The 20,810-nt window shown below is 49.3% G+C and overlaps 1 protein-coding gene across 1 annotated transcript in view; it reads left to right on the top strand.

Annotated features, from left to right (window-relative positions):
* Positions 1-1,002: 1,002 nt before the first annotated feature.
* pdia5 (protein disulfide isomerase family A, member 5) overlaps positions 1,003-20,810 on the top strand; it is a 64,810-nt gene continuing 45,002 nt past the window's right edge. The window contains exons 1-3 of the mRNA XM_064329671.1: positions 1,003-1,142; positions 10,547-10,673; positions 15,916-16,003. Of these exons, the coding sequence (XP_064185741.1) occupies positions 1,077-1,142; positions 10,547-10,673; positions 15,916-16,003 (281 nt within the window). The 5' untranslated portion in view covers positions 1,003-1,076. The remainder of the gene's footprint in view (positions 1,143-10,546; positions 10,674-15,915; positions 16,004-20,810) is intronic.

The following is a 20,810-nucleotide window of genomic DNA, read 5'->3' as shown; positions in this document are numbered from 1 at the left end:
GATAAGATGACACACTGAACTAATATGGAGCATTTTAAACCGCTTTTTTCATGGGACGTGTGGATTTACGAAAGCCACATCATATGGTGCTTGTGAGGCAATTCTATTATTGTAACTGAGCAGTAGAATGTTAGATTGTATTTGTCCATTAAACGTACTTTTATTGTGAATACGGATTTTTCCAACTACATTAGCAGATTTGTACGTTCGCCGTGTGATTTTTAATGAATAGTTATGTTGGTACGATTGCACGTATTTGAAAAAGAAAGAAAGGGGGTGAAAAACTTGCAGGCACTCTCGTAATATCATTGCAGTTCCGCTCCAGACCGACTATGGAAATCTTGCGAAGAAATGCACGGACAAAACCATGCCCGTCTGCGCGAAACTAGCGCGTCCTCCCAATCCAGGTGGGGGCACCCGAAGTCTTGCGGTAAAGGGACAGTTATGCAGTGTAATTTATATTTGTGTGTTTTATTGTAAGCACCGGCAGTGACCTTGGGCTCGTTTATTACCTTCTCGACGCCCGAAAGAAATACTGGCTGTCCGCTTGTCCTCAGATCACTATGGCAGCGCTGCAATGAAATACAAATTTGCTAAGTACCGCTTTCTTGTGGGATCCGGGTTATCAAGTCGCACGTTTTAGCTACGACTTCATTCTGTGTATAAGTTTTCTCTAATACTATATGTATTATATTGTATTTAAGGGGACAGTCTACGTTCATTAGTCACTACCAGCGTTTCCCTTCAGCAAATTTGTAAAAATGGGAAGTGATCTCGCAGTTGTTTTCCTTTGCAAGCTACATATCCCTGGCCCAAGCTGCCAAAAAGATTTATGGGAAAACGAGATACATGTGCCCTCTCACATAATGCATATTTTCCAAGCGTGGGAATTATATATTAACTAGTATCGTAAAAAAAGAATCAATGGAAGTGTAGTGCTTTGATTTACATCCTAAAGGGACACCGCTATTGTACGTCTCCAATGTAAAACTACAATTCCTAGGAAGCATTGCGTCTTGCACAAGAATCCGTATTCCGTGGATTGCGCTTGCGTATCCAGACGTGGCAGCCGTATCATGGCTACTTTGATCCACTGCGGGAGTAAGATGCGGGGACACAAAATGTATCTGTTCGTGTTGCTGGTGAGTTGTTTTCTAAAATAAGCGATGCACAAATAAATAATCGTTGCATAATAAACGTGTGTGCGCTCTGTTTTAAAACTTTGGGCGATTAGCGCTCGAGAGTAGTGCGATTGCACCAGTCACGAACCATCTAGCAGTGCAAAGTTGAATTACTGGCTAGCAAGCTAGCGGAGAGGCTTGTAGTCCAATCGGAAATTGGAAGTTCAACTTGAAGAAAATGATAGTTGAATTATTGCGTTCGATATTATGTGTTGCAGGTGTATCCGGCGGTATTTACAAATGTACAAGACACACGATTTGACTGTTCTGATCTTTTCAAAGTAGGTTGTGTGGATAGCCACCTAGCTGTTAGCGAGCTATTTGGTACGTTTTCATACAAGAAGTGAGAAGTCTGTTAGTGTAACGGTAGCGAAATTGAATACAAATTGTAACAATGTCTAGCCTGTTTGCTAGAGTTGTTTAAACACCCGTGTATGTTTCTGATACATCCTCTCCTGTGTTGTTGTTATAACTGCATGTATTAGAAGCTTGGTCGTGTCTTCTAAAGGCGGCGAATCCATTCAAACCGATCAGGCGGCATTTTTCTTGGTGGAAAATTGTCTTGCGTGCCAGACCTGTTGGCACGCTTAAGACTGGAACAATCTGTCATGCCACTGTACGTGCCAGTCTCCGCTGCTCGTTGCTTTGGATTGGAGCTGCCCACGGAAGTTGGCAGGAAGGCGAATTGTTTTATTTTTCGGGTTTGCATTCTGAATGCAAGGCCCGCTGTACAGAGTGGAACTTCGAACCATTGTCTCGCACTTTTAAAGTTTTGGAGTCCGCGGTAGCTATAATCCCAGAGTGTCACTGTTTAGTTCTTTAAAAAAATAGATTAAAATGAGTTCTATTATGTATCTTTCTCTTTATAAAATAGACATTGATGTGTCCTCAAGTCACATTCCTTCTTATTTTCAAATTCAAGGGGCGTGTAGAGCGTGCGACTCTAAAATAGGGAATTTTTTTTGTTGCGCATGGAGCGTGTTGTATCCTGACCAGACACCGCTGCTTTACATATTATGTGGGACACCCCGATGACGGGTAATACTCACCTAAAAGCCCAAACTAAACCGCTAACACACTGCATGGGGTTTTAATAGTTCCACCCACCGAAGAATAAAACACTCGGCCGTCTCTTTACATACGTGGCCCGCTTCACGCTCGTCGCATCCGGACGTATGCCGTTAACATCCTGTTTGTGGTTGGAAGAGCAAACAAGGTTGGGCTCGTGCGCGCGCCAGGTTTGGGCTGCAACGGCCGAACACTTTTAACAGACTTCCGCGCGCAGATAATGCACCTCCTCTGCAGCCATTTGTGAAAGCAATTTAGGGAAGTCTCCAGATTTAAATGTCTTAATGTGTACGAAGGGTACAGTTGAATTATGTGTATTGTAACCGAGAGCCCCATTGTCAACAGTGTCATTTAGTTTATCCAACCTCGAATCGATTGCTAATTACCATATAAAGTATGGAGGACTTCTCCTCCTGACAGCGTTTTGAACAAACACTCCGCTCATAATCCTGGAGTGAAGTGTCCCTGGCGCAGCGTTCCTTATTGGATGCAGTCTGTTCTCTCTCTCTTTGTCTCTCTCTCACTCACTTACTCTTTCACTCTCTGTGTTTCTCTTTCACTCACACACTCTTTCACTCACTCACTCTTTCTCTCTCTATCTGTCTCTCACTCACTCACTTAGTATCTCCCTTTCTCACTCACTCGCTCCGTTTCTCTCCCTCTCTCTCAATTGTATATTTGTATGGAGTATCCGGGTTGGTTTCTGGGATTGCTGTGTGGTTGGGTGCAGGTGTGCATTAGCTATGGGAAGGGGGTCGTTTATTTAGTTTTATATGTGGGTCATTTACTTGTTTGTTTGTGTTGTGGTTTATTAAATGATGTCAAAAGTCTCTCTCTCTCTCTCTCTCTCTTTTCTTCTTCATCGCTCCTCCTCCTCTCCTGCAGTTTCTCTCAGTAGTTGGGCTCATTAATCTAAAGAAAGTGAACAGGTACATTTGATGGATAGGGGGCTGATTTGCGCTGATTCGGTGTTCGCAGGGAAAGGGGGGGTTGTGTATTAAGCAGGTACCCCCCCCCCCCCCAGCAGCAGATGGTTGGTGCAGACAGGATTCTGCCTCTCAGTGCTTATTAAGGGTGACATTTTTTACATTTATCCCATGTGACACAGTTTTAAGAAAAGGTACAGGTGACGCTATTCCGCTAATGGGATTATGGAGTCCTGTTGTGTGTGCTGTTCTGGGACGTGACTCCCACTCACGCGCACTCAGACGGGAACAGACTTTTATAAAACCCTCTACAAAAAGCAATGGCCCATGGACACTGTGTTGCATGGGGGACTCAAATGATCAGTAATCACAGAAGGCTAGTTAAGGTACAATCCTGTGTGTCTGAAATTATGTACGCTGTGTCCCTTAGTCTGTTGACAATCGGTCACATCTATTCTGTATTTAGGATGGGGATGCAAAGGTTGTGTGTGTGTATGTACTGGGACTTATTTAAGTCCTTTATTGACTGGCAGTAGTTAGTTATTATTTCTTTCACAAGGTCTTACAGAATCAGTCCCTGCTTTGGACTGCCTCATGGCACGTCATGGCTTTGTCTCTTCGGGAGGATGTAAACTGGCACGTCCACCTCAGAAACATGAACGGTGAACGTGCAGCCGTTTCACCGATGGTCTGAGTATCCTGAACAGCTGGTGCAACCTGACCACCACTCCCCCAGCCCACCAGCACAGCGGCTACGTTCACCAGATGACAGCTTTTATAGCAGTTTTACATGGCATCCATCTTCACAGCTGAAGCAATTTACTGAAGTAATTCAGGTGAAGTTCCTTGCCGCAGGTTACAACGGCAGTGTCCTACCTGGGAATCAAACCTGCGACCTTCGGGTTAGAAAACCAGCTCCCTAACCCTTATACTGCCACCCAAGAGGGGGGCCAAATCCCGCTATATTAAAACACACTGGCTCCAGCCAGATGCCACCCTATGAGGATCTGATTTTGGGGGTGCACTGCTCTCCTGAAAGTCAGTATTGGATATTTCTTTGGATACACCAACTAATTATTTTATTCTAGTTGTTTTTTTGTTTTTTTTTGTTAGAGACCCCCCCTCATCCCTGTCAGTTTTGCATATATCAGGGGAAGTGTCTCGTTTCTGGAGCGGTTTTAATATGTGCCGGCGTAGACGCAGAATATTAGTGTTTTGATAAGGTGAAGCCGGTCGGGCGTTCCTGCGTTGTCTGGATTCCTTTGAGGAGCGGGAGACATGATGGATGTCGGCTGGCGGTGCGGTTGCAGAATGCGCTAAAAAGATAATGGCATCACCTCGGCTCATTTTTCTATTTTTCCCCCTTTCTCTGCTTCTTCCTCCGTTCTGCATCCCCCCCCCCCCCATTTCTCGGGGGCTGCGTGGAGCCTCGTCGCTCGCATTCAGAGCCCCCCCCCCCGGTTCGTTCCCGTGACGACTGAGTGTAAGAGGGGGTGATAATCAGGTCTGTTCTCCTCCATTAGCCCTCAGATAGACGGAAATAATGAGGAGGCTCCTGGTGAAAATAGGCCGGGCCGCGGGGACAAAGCCCGCCATCCTGCCGTCCCCCCATCCCGCCATCCCCACCCCACCGTCCCACCGTCCCGCCATCCCACTGTCCCACCATCCCACTGTCCCGCCATCCCACCATCCCACTGTCCCGCCATCCCACCATCCCACCATCCCACTGTCCCGCCATCCCACCATCCCACTGTCCCGCCATCCCACTGTCCCGCCATCCCACTGTCCCGCCATCCCACCATCCCACTGTCCCGCCATCCCACCATCCCACCATCCCACTGTCCCGCCATCCCACCATCCCACTGTCCCGCCATCCCACTGTCCCGCCATCCCACTGTCCCGCCATCCCGCCATCCCACCGTCCCACTGTCCCGCCATCCCGCCATCCCACCGTCCCACTGTCCCGCCATCCCGCCATCCCACTGTCCCACTGTCCCGCCATCCCACTGTCCCGCCATCCCGCCATCCCACCGTCCACCGTCCCGCCATCCCACCATCCCACCATCCCACCATCCCACCATCCCACCAAACGCACCATCCCACCATCCCGCCATCCCGCCAAACCCGCCAACCCGCCATCCCGCCATCCACCAAACGCACCATCCCACCATCCCACCATCCCACCATCCCACTGTCCCACTGTCCCGCCATCCCACTGTCCCGCCATCCCGCCATCCCACCATCCCACCATCCCGCCATCCCACCGTCCCACCATCCCACCATCCCACCATCCCACCATCCCACCATCCCACCATCCCGCCATCCCACCATCCCACCATCCCACTGTCCCACTGTCCCGCCATCCCACTGTCCCGCCATCCCGCCATCCCACCGTCCCACCGTCCCGCCATCCCACCGTCCCACCGTCCCACCATCCCACCATCCCACCATCCCACCATCCCACCATCCCACCGTCCCCCTGTCCCGCCGTCCCGCGCGGCTGGGCTCTCGCTACGCGGCTCAGCGGAAGCTGCTCTGAAAAAAGGCGCCAGTTTGGGGATGGCGACGGGACGTCGATGGATTTCGTGGGGCTAGCGCTCATCCCCGGCCCCCGCTACATTAGGGAAGAGGCAGACTCGGGTTCGGCAGGGCGTGGCCCCACAGGGCTGAGTCTGCTGAGGTGGACCTCCAGGACCTGTGGGTTCTTCTGTCTATCGCTCACCTTTTTTGGTTGGACTCCTTCCAAATTATTATTTTTTAAATTCACCTTTCCTAAAAAAAAAAATAATAATGTGAATATCTGGGAGATGCTGTGTTAGTCCAGGGGTTTCTGAAATGCTCTGGTCCAGGAGCCCCCCCCCCCCAAGCTCAAAGGCATCCACGGAAGCGCATCATAAGTTATAAACTACTCTTTTTAAAAAAAGGTTTTATGTTTTGAAAAATATTTTCCCAAATCTATATGTAGTCATTGCATATTAAGTCTGGCCAGGGACCCCCTACTGTACCTTGAAGGACCCCCTGGGGGGTCCAGGACCCCGCTGTTAAAACCCCAGGCAGTCGATTCACAGTATCAAACGGAGTACAGCGGTCTCCGTGTCGATGAAGAGACGGGCCGGATCTTCGTGGGAGAAGACGGGGTAGTCTAACCGCGCGGTCCACTCGCGGAGCACAAGCATGTTAATAAGAGTTCGACAGACGCCAGATGCACTTCTCTTTTATGCAGTCGGATCGGTAGTGCACCCTGGGGGGGGGGGGGGGTGAGCTGTTGGCACTTGTCTGATTGGTTCCAAGACGGTACTGTCACATGACATCTCTGTGTTCAGGCGCTAGGGAGCCGTATCTGCGCTCGCTAACACGCAGAACGCAAACATCTGCGTTCTCTCGCCTAACGTGGTTTAAAAAAAATACATACAAACACACACTAATAAAAATAACTTTTTTCTTCTTACCGTTAAAGTTACTTAAATACTCTTGACACCGGGTGTGTGGGGGTGGGGGGGGGTGATAATGAATGAACAATATTTAGCCACTTTTGTCGTTATAGCAACAGAACCTATACCAGTTGTTAAACTGCAATGAAACGGAGATATTGGCATCCTTCTCATTTATTTTGCGATGCATTTTTGAAAAATACTTAATGTCTTAATGATCTTGATTTTAGTTTTTTCTTGTCATGCTGCTGGGGCACATTTAGTCGCCTTTGTCGTTTAAGTAGTGTGCTGAATAAACGCAAAGGTGGCAGAGATTTGTTTAAAGCAGCAGTTACTTTTTTCATATACAGTAGAATTGTATTTTTGTACGGGGCGTGGGGATGGGGGGGGGGGATGGAGTGGGGGGGTGCAGAGCTGCGTTTCTGCAGTGCAGTGATATGCTCTGTATCGTGGTCCTGAATCGTGGCAGTGTCGGTACCTGCTGTGGATGACAGGCTAACAGGATGGCCTGTAATTGGCCTTGGCGTAGTCCGGGAAGAGAAGGACTCAATTTGCTGGAGTTCTCATTATATGCGAGTGATTATTCTGGTCAGCCAGTCAGCTGCAGTCATACTGCGCATGAAGTCTGCTATTCCAGCGTAATGACTGCTCCACTCTGCGCAGCTGCTAAACTTTGGAGCGGAATTAACACTTGTTTGTCCCAAATTGACTGGGTGTTACACAGGCGAGATGGGCCTGCACTTATGATTGGGGCATTCAAATGGGGTGGGGTCAAATTTGGATAAAAAATTATCAAAAAGAAAATACAGTCTGTGTTTATCAGTAAGTGCTGCGCTACATTTGTGGCCTTGCAGGCCAGGCATTCACAGGCTCCTTTATTGTAAAACCATTAACCTGATGCTGAGTTTTTATTTATTTCCTTTTTCCATCCAGACATTCTAAACCGAAAAAACCTTAGATCCGTACCGTCTCTGCGCTGCTGAAATGGAACTTTTTTTGAAAAAGCGCTTTTCATTGAATAAGCCCTTCTTAATATGGACCAACGGCCGTTTCGTGTTTTTTGAGCGAATTTCATCGCTTTTGAAGGTCGTTCCTGGTTCCGCAGCGGTTCCCGGTCAGTTCCCAGGAGCCGTGTGAATTAAAAATAAAAAGAAGAGTAGCGTGTACGAGCAGAATAACCTGCGAGCTGACTGCTCGTTCTGCTCAAACGAGCTCTTTTCATTTAAAGGCTGGAGTTCCTTCTCTGTCCCTAACGGAACGTTTCCTGTCAGAGATTTACCCGCGCGTTCGCTCAATAGCAACCTTTATGTATTTCAATGTTTGTACAGTTGGCCTCTTACAGATAAGAGGGCCAGAGTGAATTTTTTTTTGTCGAAAACCTGGGTGAGATAAGTGTATAATTTAATTTCCCTTAAACAGTACGGCCTTGTTTCATGTTTTACGTACGTACACGTGTCTTTGTTTAAGGGAGTTCTCGTTTTTATAGCTAGGTTCCAGCTCCACCATATTTTTAGCGGCTTGGTTGGGGCCTCCTAGCATGGCAGTCCACCCTCGCACAGCACACTGAGGCGTGTATATTACTCTGAGTGGGTGGTGGTCAGGTAATTATGGAACCCAGCTAACACAAAACGTTCTCACAATGTTGCTGCCATGTTGTGGCAATGTCATAACATTGCCGGAACATTCCAGTAACATTGGGCCTCATTCACGTTTGATCGTAAACTGCACGTACGAACGTTTCTACGTTCTTCTAAAAGAACGTTTTGGCCTTCGTCATTTTTTTTCTTATCTGTATTTGCTCATGGCTGGTTCCTTAATGCTAATCACATAAACAGGATTGCGCGTTAAAAAAAACAGCCCGCATTCATCATCTCATACATCTGGGATATGCACAAAAACATGTGTCATGTATCCCATATTGCTTTTTCATAGGAACCTGTTTAAGAACAAATGTAAGAGTAATTTAAGAAAAGTTTTGTGAATGAGGCCCATTGAGAGAACATTTTGTGTTGGTTTGTTAGTTCCGCGTCAGGTTGTGCCAGTAGCTGCCACTGTAGAACAGGGCCTCAAGGTCATCCTCTGGACGCTATTGGCTAACCTTTAGTTAGAGTTCATCAAGCCAAAGTTCTGTATTTTCTGTGCTCAGTCAACCACAGTTACCAAGACTTCAAAGTTCAAACGGACCAAAATCCAGTATCCACCTCTTCTGTGTTCTCATTGGACTAAAGTTCTGCTGGACCAGCCCCCCGTAGGTCACTGTGAGGTCCGGAGGCGGGGCTAAGCACCGCCCCTTTCGAACCTGATGTTGGGAGACATTTCCTGAGGTGCTGCTTTATTGCTTATGGATGCTGATTCCTCTACGCGGCCTCAGACCGCCAGACCGTCAGGCGGTCGCCGAGCTTTAATTACCGCCCGACCGCCATCGCCTCGGTCCCTCCCACGCAGGACGGCGGGAATCCCAGCGTTCAATCAACACGTCTGATGAGCCGGACCCGATTTCCATGTTCCCCGCGGAGCCCGCGTCTCCTGTCAGAGGGGGCGGGGTGAGGGGGGGGGGGCGCACAGTCGTCCTCACCGCGCTGTGATTTAACCGCGGTTGGTGGAATGCAGTCCGCGCGTCGACCGCATCTCGCGAGCAGCACGTCCACCGGCCTGTTATTCAGTCTGAATTCAGCCCAGATCATTCGCCACTCTGATCTTACAAAGGCAGTGGAGAGAGGGAAAGGGAGGGCGAGAGAGTGAGGGAGGGTGAGTGAGGAAGAGAGAGAGAGAGAGGGAGGGAGAGAGAGAGAGAATGAGAGAGGGAGGGAGGGCGAGAGAGAGAGAGAACAGGAGAGAGGGAAAGAGAGAGGGAGAGTGAGGGAAGAAGAGAGAGAGAACAGAAAGAAAGAGAGAGAGAAAGGGAGGGGGGGAGGGCGAGTGAGAGAGCGAGAACAGGAGAGAGAGAAGGAGAGTGAGGGAGGGTGAGCGAGGAAGAGAGAGAGAAAGCGAGAGAGGGAGAGTGAGAGAGGCCATCCGTGTCTCACACAATATTAAAGAAAGTATAGAAAAACTTTTTAATAAGTGGGCGGGGCGGGGCGGGGGGGGCCTGTCAGAGCGCGAGTGTGAGTCACACGTCTGCTCCGGACCATTTTCACCGCGCAGCTCCCGCTGAGGCGCCAGGCAGCCGCGCGGAAACCGACCTTTCCCCCTTTTTCCCGCCCTTTCTCGCCTTTTCCCTGCCCTTTCCCGCCTTTTTCCCGCCCTTTCCCACCTTTTTCCCGCCTTTTTCACCCGTCCCCCCGGGCGCCGCTTCGTCTAATTGCACCGAAAAGGAACTTCCAATTTTTCACCGACTGACGGAAGGAAGAGGAACTGTGTCTCTGTCTCGTAATTAAATTAAAACTCTTAGGAGCGGCACCGGTGCTGTGGGGTGGAATGCACCAAGCCCACCAGCGTCAGAGAGTCTGTGTGGAGGGTTCATCAGTACGTGTCAAAATACGTCCCTTTGACTAAATCTGTGCACCTTTACTGGCAATAAAACTATCTAAAAGCTGCCCTGGACTGCTGCCCCATTGCCCCATGGGTAATCTGTGCACCTCTGAGCAAACTCAATACACAGGTCTGGTGCCATAGAGAGGGATTACCCACAATGCCCTTTCTCTCATGGTGTGTGGCAGGTTCAATCCCTGTTAGTCCGCATCTGATCTCTAGGCACAAGCTTCCATTATGGCTCTGACCCAGGCCTGGAGTGCCCATATGGACCTGCTCTCTCTTCTCTTCTCCACCATCTCCATTTCCGGCACGCAGCAGCGTTGTGTTCTCGTGTGTGTTGTCTGCAGTATAACCGGGGTCATTTTAGTGTGTGGTGTCAGATGGTGTTGATGATGATGATGATGATGACGAAGGCCACGCACTCACCCCTCCCCTCCTCCCCTCCTTCCTCCACCCTCTCACACAGGTGTGGGCTGTGTCCGTTCTGCAGGCAGTGAAAGTCTCCCCCCTCATAGAGAGAGTCAGCGAACACAAGGACTTCAAAAAGCTTCTCAGGACCAGAACCAATGTCCTCATCCTTTACACCAAGTCAGGTTAGTTCCGCTCCTGTGCTTCACTGCTCAAATACAGGCTGTCTGACCACACTGTCATCAGGGACACGGTGTACTAGGGTGGGGGGGAAAAGATCATACTTCATACAGGCAAAAAAAGAAATCAAATCTTTAATGTTACATCCTATTTCCTCATATTAAGCCAGCTCGATGTATGCTTTGCAAGTTGCCCTTGGTAATTGTGTCTGCTAAACAAATTCACCCTCAGAAACAGAGGTACATTTTTGTTCTCTAAGATGTTTTTCAGATATACCCTAAAAGTATGGCAATGTTCCATTTGGCTATTAATAAGTCCCTTTTGTAGCAAAAAAAAGTACGAATCAATTATGTGTTGCTAGCTAGGGGTACAATTTTACATATCAATTGGGTACCACCCAAGTGACAAGGCCTTTTTCACTCTTTTTGTCCCTTTTTTAATAGTGTAATATAAGAATTAAGGTATTGTTACTGAAGAAAATTGCAGCTGAACCTAGAATTAAATCTTGCTAATGAATGCAATTAAGTTTTTTTTTTTGTTTTGTTTTTTTTTTTTTCCAACTGGGCTCACAATTAATACGATGACACTTTACGGTGCCATTTTTTTTTTTTGCAATTGTGAAACAAATTGCCCTTTTGAGAGAGCTTAGAATCACACGCTCGGGGAGGAGGAATTACACGGGGAGGAAATGATTATTTGTTATTAGAGGGACTCAGGGGCAGTAAATTGGGCCCATTACCCGAGTGATGGATTGAGTGAAACGGCGAGGTTCTGTGTCTCTGCTCAGGTTGGCGAGGCCGTCTGGCCCGAGCGTGAAACGGACGAACGCCGCGCGACTCGAACCTGGTTTTAATCCGGCAGCTCGCCGCTGTTCTTCCAAAAGCACTTTGTCATCATCGGCGATTGATTTCCATCTCTGCTGGCTGCGCGTGGGTCCGTCTGATCGACCGCTCTGAGGTCGCAGGAATTCTGTCTTTTGCGGTTTGGCTCCACTCGATATCCCCAGTCGATGTGCGACGTGTTCAGTGCGCTGTGTTCAGTGTGCGGTGTTCAGTGTGCTGTGTTCAGTGTGTTGTGTTCAGTGTGCTGTGTTCAGTGCGTCGTGTTCAGTGCTTTGTGTTCAGTGTGTTGTGTTCAGTGTGCTGTGTTCAGTGTGTCGTGTTCAGTGTGTCGTGTTCAGTGTGCCTGTGTTCAGTGCGTTGTGTTCAGTGTGCTGTGTTCAGTGTGTTGTGTTCAGTGTGCTGTGTTCAGTGTGCTGTGTTCAGTGTGTCGTGTTCAGTGTGCTGTGCTCAGTGCGTTGTGTTCAGTGTGCTGTGTTCAGCTTGCTCAGACAGAGAATGAGCAAAAACCTAAAATCACACGGTAGTGCGACCGAGAAAACCATAAATGGCATTATCCCCGGCATTAGGGAATCATTCCCAGCCTTGGGGGGGGGGGGAGGGGGGAAGCGTGGAGCGGGCGGATGGATTAGCATATTACCCAGATCTGTAAAGTGCAACTGTCTGTTACTCTGAGCACTGCGCACCTCTCTTTCTCTCATAAACAGCCCCCCAGCCCCCGCCCCCACTCCTACCAGCCTTCAGCACGTGGGTAGGGAAATCTCAGAGCTCTTCTGTCCACATAGATGAATTTGTTTCATAATTCATCAGACGTTTCGGTTGCCGTGAGTTCATTGGGTAAGACCGACGCCTTACCCCCCCCCCCCCCCCGCCCCCCTCGCCGGGCGAGTGATCCACGCCGCCTCCTGCCCACAACGACCTCCGTCTCCCGAGTATCGCAGCTCTCTCTCTCACCCCTCTCCCTCCCTCTCTCTCTCTCCCTCCCTCCCCCTCCTCTCTCCTCTCTCTCCTCTTTCCCCTCCCTCCCCCTCCCTCTCTCTCTCTCTCCCTCCCTCTCTCTCCCTCTCTCTCTCTCTTCCCTCTCTCCCCCCCCTCTCTCTCTCTCTCTCTCTCCCTCTCTCCTCCCTCCTCCCTCCTCTCTTCTCCCTCTCCCTCCCCTCTTCTCTTCCTCCCTCTCTCTCTCCTCCCTCTCTCCCCCCTCTCTCTCTCTCCCCTCCCTCTCTCTCTCCCTCTCTTCTCCCTCCCTCCCTCTCTCTCCCCCTCTCCTCTCTCTCCGGTGTGCTTTCCTCGTTAATTTAATTTCCTGCCTTTGGTTCTGCTCTCTGCTCCTCGCATCACCCGGGTATTGTCTCTGCCCCCCTCCCTCCCCCCCCCCCCCTGCCCCCACCGCCAGCTTCGCTGTAACGCCCCCCCCCCCGATCTGCCTGTCGACACCCTTCAGACCTAATTAGCCGCCGGGTCCTGTCGCCGGCAGCCAACGGCACCGAGACCCCCGCCACGCGCGAGCCGGTCGCCGTGGAAACCCAAACCTGACCCCGCGAGCGGCTGTACTGGGATCAGCCCGGCCGGCGGGAGAACCGCTGCCTTTCGTTACCGTCTGCGCTCGAGGGGGGGGGTGGGGGGAAACAGTGGAAAGCGCCATCGCTAAAATTAGACCTGGCTCACGGAAACACGCAGCCACTACATCATTGTCATGATTTTCCTGCACAGGAGAGTCTGTCAGGCGAGATGCGCTGCCGTCCTCGTTTCCCTGGCTGCTGTGTACTTTCAGTGAACTGAAACTCGCAGTTGCATTTTATGCTATTTTTTATAATGCATGTAACGTACTGAATTTGCGCATTGACAGGCCGGGGACGTTTGGTGTGCAGTGCGATTTTACAGTACTCTAGCGCTTTTTAACTGATTGCTCTTTGTTTTGTTACAGTGAAGCATTCGGTGTTGTCTGCTGAACTATCCTGACTTGAGCACAAACCACAATCACTTTGCGTTGTTGTCTCGTCAGGAACCGAGTGCGTGTCTGTTCAGGTCTCCGAAGCTTTGTTTTGACTTTGCAGCCCTGTAGTCTGAACCAAATTATCGGCTGTCGTGTCGCAGACCGCTTTCACAGTAGTTATCAAGAACATCTTGAGACCGTGTTCAAAAGATTTATCGATGGCTGTCCCCGCTGAAAGATCTGAAACTGCCAGCGTGTAAAAATACCCGGTCGGAGCGTTGCTTCATGTTGGCGTTTCGGCACGTAAATAAAGACCAGGCCACAGACTCTCCTTGTGAGAAAAGAATCGAATGTATTACTGTATGTGTGGGATTTTTATTTATGAATTTATTTTAGAGCAGGGGGAGACTGTTTTCTCAATTTGGCCGCACCATTTCTGCAGTGTGCCTCGTCGGGTGAAGTTCAGGAGGGTCCACGCTAGTTCTTAAAAACGAGTCACAGCACATGGCTTTGCTCGCTTTGCAACCCCCCTGCTGGAGCGGACGGCCCCCGCTACTGAGACGGGCATCCTGGGGGGGGGGGGGGGGGCAGCCGGCCCTCAACCCACGTTCGAGTCCCCCGCGCACGGTTGTCCTGGTTTCGGTTTCAGTCCCCCCGCCAAGGCACGTTCTCCGTCTGTTCTGCTCTGATTTTCCTCTGTCTAAATAAAGTTAAAAAAAAATAAATAAAAGATAGGAAAGGAATGCAAACGCTCTTCCACTGCGCCGCCGCGGCTGGCAGCCGACCAACCGGAGGAAGAACGTTCGGCTCGCCGCATTTACCAATACGTGTGACACGGCAGGACGGCCCCGCCCCGGGTACGGGGTGTTATTTGGGGGGGGGGGGGACTTTACATAACACAGCGCGCATCCGCCCCGCGTCTCTGAGGAGAATCCAGCAGGGGGCGCTCCAGGAGGCCCCCAGTACCAGCGTCACTTTGACACACGTGTGCGTTCCCTCTGACCGTCGCTGTCTCAGAGGGGCGTCCAATCGCACCCGAGAACGGCCAGTGTGGGCGCAGCTTTTCTGCATTAGCCCCAGCACTAAGAAACCTGATGCTGCTTATCCAGGTCTTGATCGAAGGCCATGAATAGTTAATCGACTGAATCAGGTGTCATTAGTGCTGGGTTAAAGTGAAAACCTGCGCCCGCACCAGCCCTAATCAGATAAGACTGAACATCCATGTCTTAAAGGATTTAAAGGACTTGCTGTGGTTCATCCTAACACATTTTTTTGGGGGGGAGGTCAGAGGAATCAATATCATGTGACACAGTAAGGGACACCCTGTTGACCAATACGGTTGATGCCCCGCCCAGATATGCTCCACCAATGGGCTTGGTTAATGTCCAGCACGGGCGTGTCCAACGGGGTGGCTGGAGTGGCACTGGCCACCTCTGGAATTTGATTGGCCACCCACTTTTTTCCACCTAGAATGGCGCATTATCATTGGCTAATATAACTGTTGGTGATAGTGTGCCCCCCCCACCCCCCTTTACTGACTCAGTGACCCCCTACATCCCCCCCCCCCCCCACCGGGTACCCCATGATCAGAGTCCTGGTGACCCCCCCGGTGTGTGGGACTAGGGCGGGGCAGTAGCCCCATTAAAAGAGGAGCTGTGCAGACGGAGCCGCCGTTACCCTCGTCCTCCTCGTCCTCCTCGTCCTCCTTGTCTCATTTCTCAGCTCCCTGTCTTCTCTTTTTCCTCTTACCTCAGCAAGTACGCGCCGCCGAATCTTAACCAGTGTTTATTTGTGATATACGGCTGCTCTCAATCGCGCCTTTTCATTTATTTATTTTTTTCTGCTTCTTCTTACAACCGCGGCAATTACTGTCATTAGCAAAGGAAGATACACGGGCATGCAGTGTGCTAAATAATAAATGCTAGCGTGAAATATCATCATTTCAAACGGCCTAATTGGGGAAATGCAAATGACTACAGCAGTGGGGTCGTGTCCTTGCCTAATTATTGCACGCGCTCCGTTGGGACAGCACTTCCAGAGGGGAACCTGCACTGGGCCAGCGCTAGGAGGGGGGAAAGGTGGTGACGATTCTAGGGGCCCCCACCTTGGGGGGGCACAGCTTACAAAAAAAATTCTGTTTTTTATTTGTTTATTTCTTTTTTTTTTTTTTAAAGGGGGGCCCAGAGCAATAATCTTTCAGGGGCCCAGAATTCTTAGCTATGCCGCTGAACCTGTGTCATGTGACCATGACCGTGACCGACGAATGAGACCCTTTTTAAGGGCACCTAGAGGTGTTACTCAGGAAATAGAAAAACCCAGAGATTGCATGTGGTCACATTAACTTTGTTTTCTGGGAACACTGGATTTAGTTAAACCCCACCACCCCCCGGGTCCGATTTAAATGAACTCCGCGGTGCTCGGTACCCAGGTGTGCAAACTGACGGCCTGCTGTGGGTCCCTGTGTGTGTGCGGCAGGCTCATCGGGGGACGGGCAGCTGAAGCTCCTGTCGGAGGTGGCGCAGGCCGTGAAGGGGCAGGGCACCATCGCCTGGGTCAACTGCGGGTAAGCCTGGCACTGCCCCGAGAGGCGAACCACTGCTTCATCACGCTACGCCACCGCTGTGTGTGTGTGCGTGCGTGTGTGTGTGTGTGTGTGTGCATGCTTGTGTGTGTGTGTGCGTGTGTGCGTGCGTGCGTGTGCTTGTGTGTGTGCGTGTGTGCTTACTTGTGTGTGCTTGTGGGTGTGTGTGTGCGCGCGCGCGCGTCTGTATGCGTGTACACACACCTTCAGAAGAAAGGGTTCCAAAAGGCTCCTCTGTCTCCAGAGAGGATGCCTGTCGAGTTCAAGGGTTCTCTGTCAGACAAATCTGGGAGCTGTCACACTTTCACACCCACCATAGAGGTTCCATAAAGAACTAGAAAGGGTTCCCCTATGGAGACAAGCCAGCGAACCTTTTTTCCCTGAGAGTGTAAGGGTGTGGATGCATGCGTGGGCATTCATATAAGATTAAGGAATTTATGCTTTTCTCTGATGCCCTGGCCTGTGTGCCCTGCTACAGATTTTTTCATCCTTTTTAAATCAGTTCAGAAAGAACCACTGTCCCGGAGCAGAGAAAAATGTCATTTTCTCGAACTTCCCTTGGGGTGTGACTTTTTCCATGCTTCACTCCATTGATGCACTGAATTAAAAAACCATCGATCTTCCATTTGCAAATACCGAGCATCTCTTAACAGACTCTGAGCTGTGTGGGCTCAGCTGAACAGCTTGACTCGGCCTAAAAGTAAATCAGCACTTTTTCAGATAGATTTAATCTTACATTTTCATACAACATGCCACTATCTGTAGTATATTTTCTCAGTATTGCTCAGGTTTATGTTAATAGGGTGTTCATTTGCTACCATAGACAATGTGTGTGTTTATCTCAGTTACACAGGAACCAGCCAGGCCGTACACTGGATGGGAATATACTAATCTGTGCACGTAAACCATCAGCTCCCACAGAAGCCTTTAGGAGTAGTTAAGTCCATTAAAATAAATCAGTTATTTACTTTTTTTTTCAAAGGGTTAATATTCACCATGCAGGTACCTTGAGAGGTGGATCCCATTAAAAAGGTGTGAAGTGACTTTGCAGTGCAAGTTTTTATTTAATATTGGGAGGGGAAGTTTGACAGGCTGACGTTTGTTGGTAAGCTGGCCAACAAAGTAGAAGAGGGCATATCTCTGTCCTCCCATTGGTCTGTCAATTTGTCATTTCTGCACGAAAGTGGTCTGTGGTCTCTGGCACGACCAGATCCACAAGGATGCGAAGAAAATTGACACAAATACTGTCCCTTCCTGTTCTCCCGAACCCTATGGATTTTCAGTGTGAAAGGCCAGAGAGGCCCCAGATGTATGATTTGATTTATTCAAACTCAGCAAGTTCGACAAAGATTTTTATGTGAGTTGACAAAGATCTTGCCCTCCCTCAGAATCCTATCGATTTCGTAATTGCAAGGTCAAAGTTCACTGAGGATCCATACAGATTTTTCAGATTTGCAGTCACTTGCAACATGGAAATAATTGAAATTTTGCACAGACATCGTCTTAATGGGTAGATATACAAAGAAGCAAAATTTGCTCTTTTTAAAAAAAATCTCTGAAAAACGGTGGGTGCAGAAAGTATTTGTCCCTTCGAACAATTTTCACATTTTTGTTCCTTTAGATCTGTAAGTGAGAGCACGTAAAAAGGAATAAATATTTCCAGTCCGTATTGATGTGTGCGTGGATGTGGGGGTTTGTGGGTTTCGGGGGGGGGGGGGGGGGGGGGGGGTGGATAGGTGTGTTGCTTTCTTCTCTGCACCTGGGGAATGTGTGTGATGTGCAGGATGGCTTTTAGAAACACACTTGTTCTGAATGCATTGGAATGACAGCAGTACTTCACCAGATTCCATCCATTATTTCTCTTTCCCCCGACGCCACATTTGCGATGCATAGTTTTTCACGGTTGAGAACACGAGGCAAAGAAATGCATTGTGGGAGATTGCTATGCCCAGGTCTCAAGGTGAAATGACAACCATGGTGGTTTAACCACTGTAGATCCTGGTTAAAAGTTTCAATTCTTTTTTAGTTTTAATTCTGTAACACTTTAGAATATAGTGTAGCAGCTATCAAAGTTGTCATTTTAACGTTAACTAGATGCTCACTGTAGATCCTGATAAGTGTAAATGTGTTTGTTTTGTTTCTGTAACACTTAAGAATATGGTGCTGATATTAATGGTGAAACACACTTTAATGCCTGTTTAATACTTAAGAAAGCCAGTGGTTGATTTAAAGTCCATTAGTAAATGTTGGCAAACATTTTTACTAACATTCATTAATTAAAAATGCCTGTAATGTATTATTAAATATGTATGGTGTACCTTTTTATAAATGCTTTAATACTTTTTTATAAAAGTACTGGAGGGAGCTTTGCCTGAGTTCCTTTGTACTTTTAACTTCAGCTATGATCCGTGCCTGTTCGTGGTAGCAATGATGTCATATGATGTCAGTGATGTCATATGATGTCAATGTAATGTAATGATGCTGTGTGCTCTTAATTCCGATCTCCCTTTTTACACTTTTCATCGATCTCTTATTTTCTCAGTCCTGTCTCATATTCTGTTCTTTTGGGTACAGTGTGTACTGGTCCCCCCCAGAGACTCCCTGTAGTGAATGTTTCCAGTCTGGATGCTACAGCGATATTCATGTTGCGTCTTATTTGCGGTCGCAGTGACACTTAAACCCCAGCTCCGCTCGTAGGTGCCGAGGGGGTCACTGCTGGGGGGTCACTGCAGTGGGAGGGTGACTGCTGGGGAGGTCACTGCTGAGGAGGTCACTGCAGTGGGGGGGGGTCACTGCGGGGGGTCAGTGCTGGGGAGGTCACTGCAGGGGGGTGGTCATTGCAGTGGGCTGTCTACCTGTGCACCTCTCCCAGGTGCCCTTGCGGCGTAGCTGTCAGAGTGGTAAAGATGACTCTGTTTCAAAGATGTTCCACTACAATCCTTAATGCTATGTAGAAGCTCCACCCCAGAAGTTCCGAACCCTTTTTTCCTCTGTTGTTGTTTTTTTTTTGTGGCTTTCTCTTTCCTTTTGTGTTCTCATTCCTACCTGTCAGTCCAAAGCCGCCCCAGACTCCTTTATAGCTCTGAAAAGAGGAGGAATAAAACGATAAAGAGGAGAGATTTCCAGTCCTTTTCTGACCGCTTGTGCTCCACTGTCCTGGGAAAACCAGCAAAAAACATAAAATGGCTCCTCTTCAGCTTTAGTGAAAATGACTGTGAGGGTGAAGGCCTGCTCTTCTGCAGGTGATGGAATGAGGCGAGAATTAATCTTTTATTTTATTGCAAGCGCATCACAAGCAGGGTAATGCATGTGAATATGGGCTTAAAATGCAAAAATGCCAAACTGGACAGTCAGCAGTTTCCTGCAAAAAAAGCTATGAGGCAATTATATTCTTTCTTTTTTAAAGGAGAGGATGTGTGTGTGCGTGCGTGCGTATCTGTCTCTGTCTGAGTGTGTGTCTGTGTGTGTGTGTGTGTGTATCTGTGTCTGTCTATGTGTGTACGTGTGTGTCTGGACGTCTGTGTGTGCATGCGTGCGTCTCTGTGTGTACGTGTGCATGCGTGTGTGTGTACGTGTGCATGCGTGCGTCTGTGTGTGCATGCGTCTCTGTGTGTGTACGTGTGCACGCGTGTGTGTGTACGTGTGCATGTGCGTGCACATATGCACACTGACTTGCTGATGTTTCTTTACGCGCTGAGCTGCTTTAGCTGCTTCAGCTGCTTTATTATGGCACAGAGCAGCGCTGCTGCTTCCCTTATCCAGCGAGGCTGCAGCCGTCACATCCAGGGGCCAGAGCCAAAACAGAGCTTCAGGAACGCTGGAGAGAAACTATCCCATGAGTCTGTGTGAGCAACGAGCCGCGAGGGCCTGTCCCATCTGCCGCAGAGAGAGAGAGAGAGAGAGAGAGAGAGAGAGAGAGCGAGCGAGCGAGAGAGAGAGAGAGAGAGAGAGAGCGATCTCATCGCGCTTCTCCCCGGAGGTCAGAGGTCAGGAGCGGGAGACAGCCCACGGCGGGATCTCCTTACCGCCAAAATGCCACCGGGCAGAGAGTTTATAATTTAACGTGTCCTCGCTGGAGACTTCAGGGAGAAATTCATCAGTAGTTCTGTGAAATGAACCGTAAGGAGCCATAACTGGAGAACTTAAAGAAAGGCCCCAACAATCCCGGGTGGCTGTTTCCGGTGGGATCGCGTTTCTGTGACGCACCGTGGCTGAGCGGTGGACTGGGCTTTTATTTAACCGTCGGGAGGGTCAGGCACAGAGATGTGGTGTCTGATTGGAGAAGATTATGGACTGACAGCCCCCCCCGGATGTGGACACTGATGAGCACACGCTCGATGGTCAATTATTACTGCATTATTACTGCATGCATTGTGTCAGCACTCTATACTTGCCATGAGGACCGCGCGTTGGGACTCGTGCCTACAAAAGATGTATAGGTTATGGGACATAGTTGAAGAAAGGTATGGCCCAGTTTTAGATATCGTCACGCTCCTGCTGTCTGGGTAGGTTTTTAGCATTTGTGAAGCTGGCAGCAGTATAAAGCCTAATTTACACTCATAACAGGCTGTGGCCTGTGGATCAGCTACTATGCGTTGCAGATTACGGAATTCCGTCTTAGCGCGAACAGGTTCTGGGGGGTTTGCGTGCATTGCGCTCGTCTGCAGCCCTAAACGAACTTCGCCGCTAGCCGGAGGCTAACTGGTTCCAATGCGCTGGACATCTCCGTTACGGAATGAGATTCGGTGTGGAAGGGAGCGGGGGCAGGGGGGGTGGGGGCAAGCCGAGG

Source organism: Anguilla rostrata, chromosome 3 (assembly GCF_018555375.3).
Source record: "Anguilla rostrata isolate EN2019 chromosome 3, ASM1855537v3, whole genome shotgun sequence".
In the NCBI taxonomy this organism is placed as follows: domain Eukaryota; kingdom Metazoa; phylum Chordata; class Actinopteri; order Anguilliformes; family Anguillidae; genus Anguilla; species Anguilla rostrata.
The sequence above is the reverse complement of the archived record's forward strand: the minus strand, read 5'-3'. Positions and strand labels throughout refer to the sequence as shown.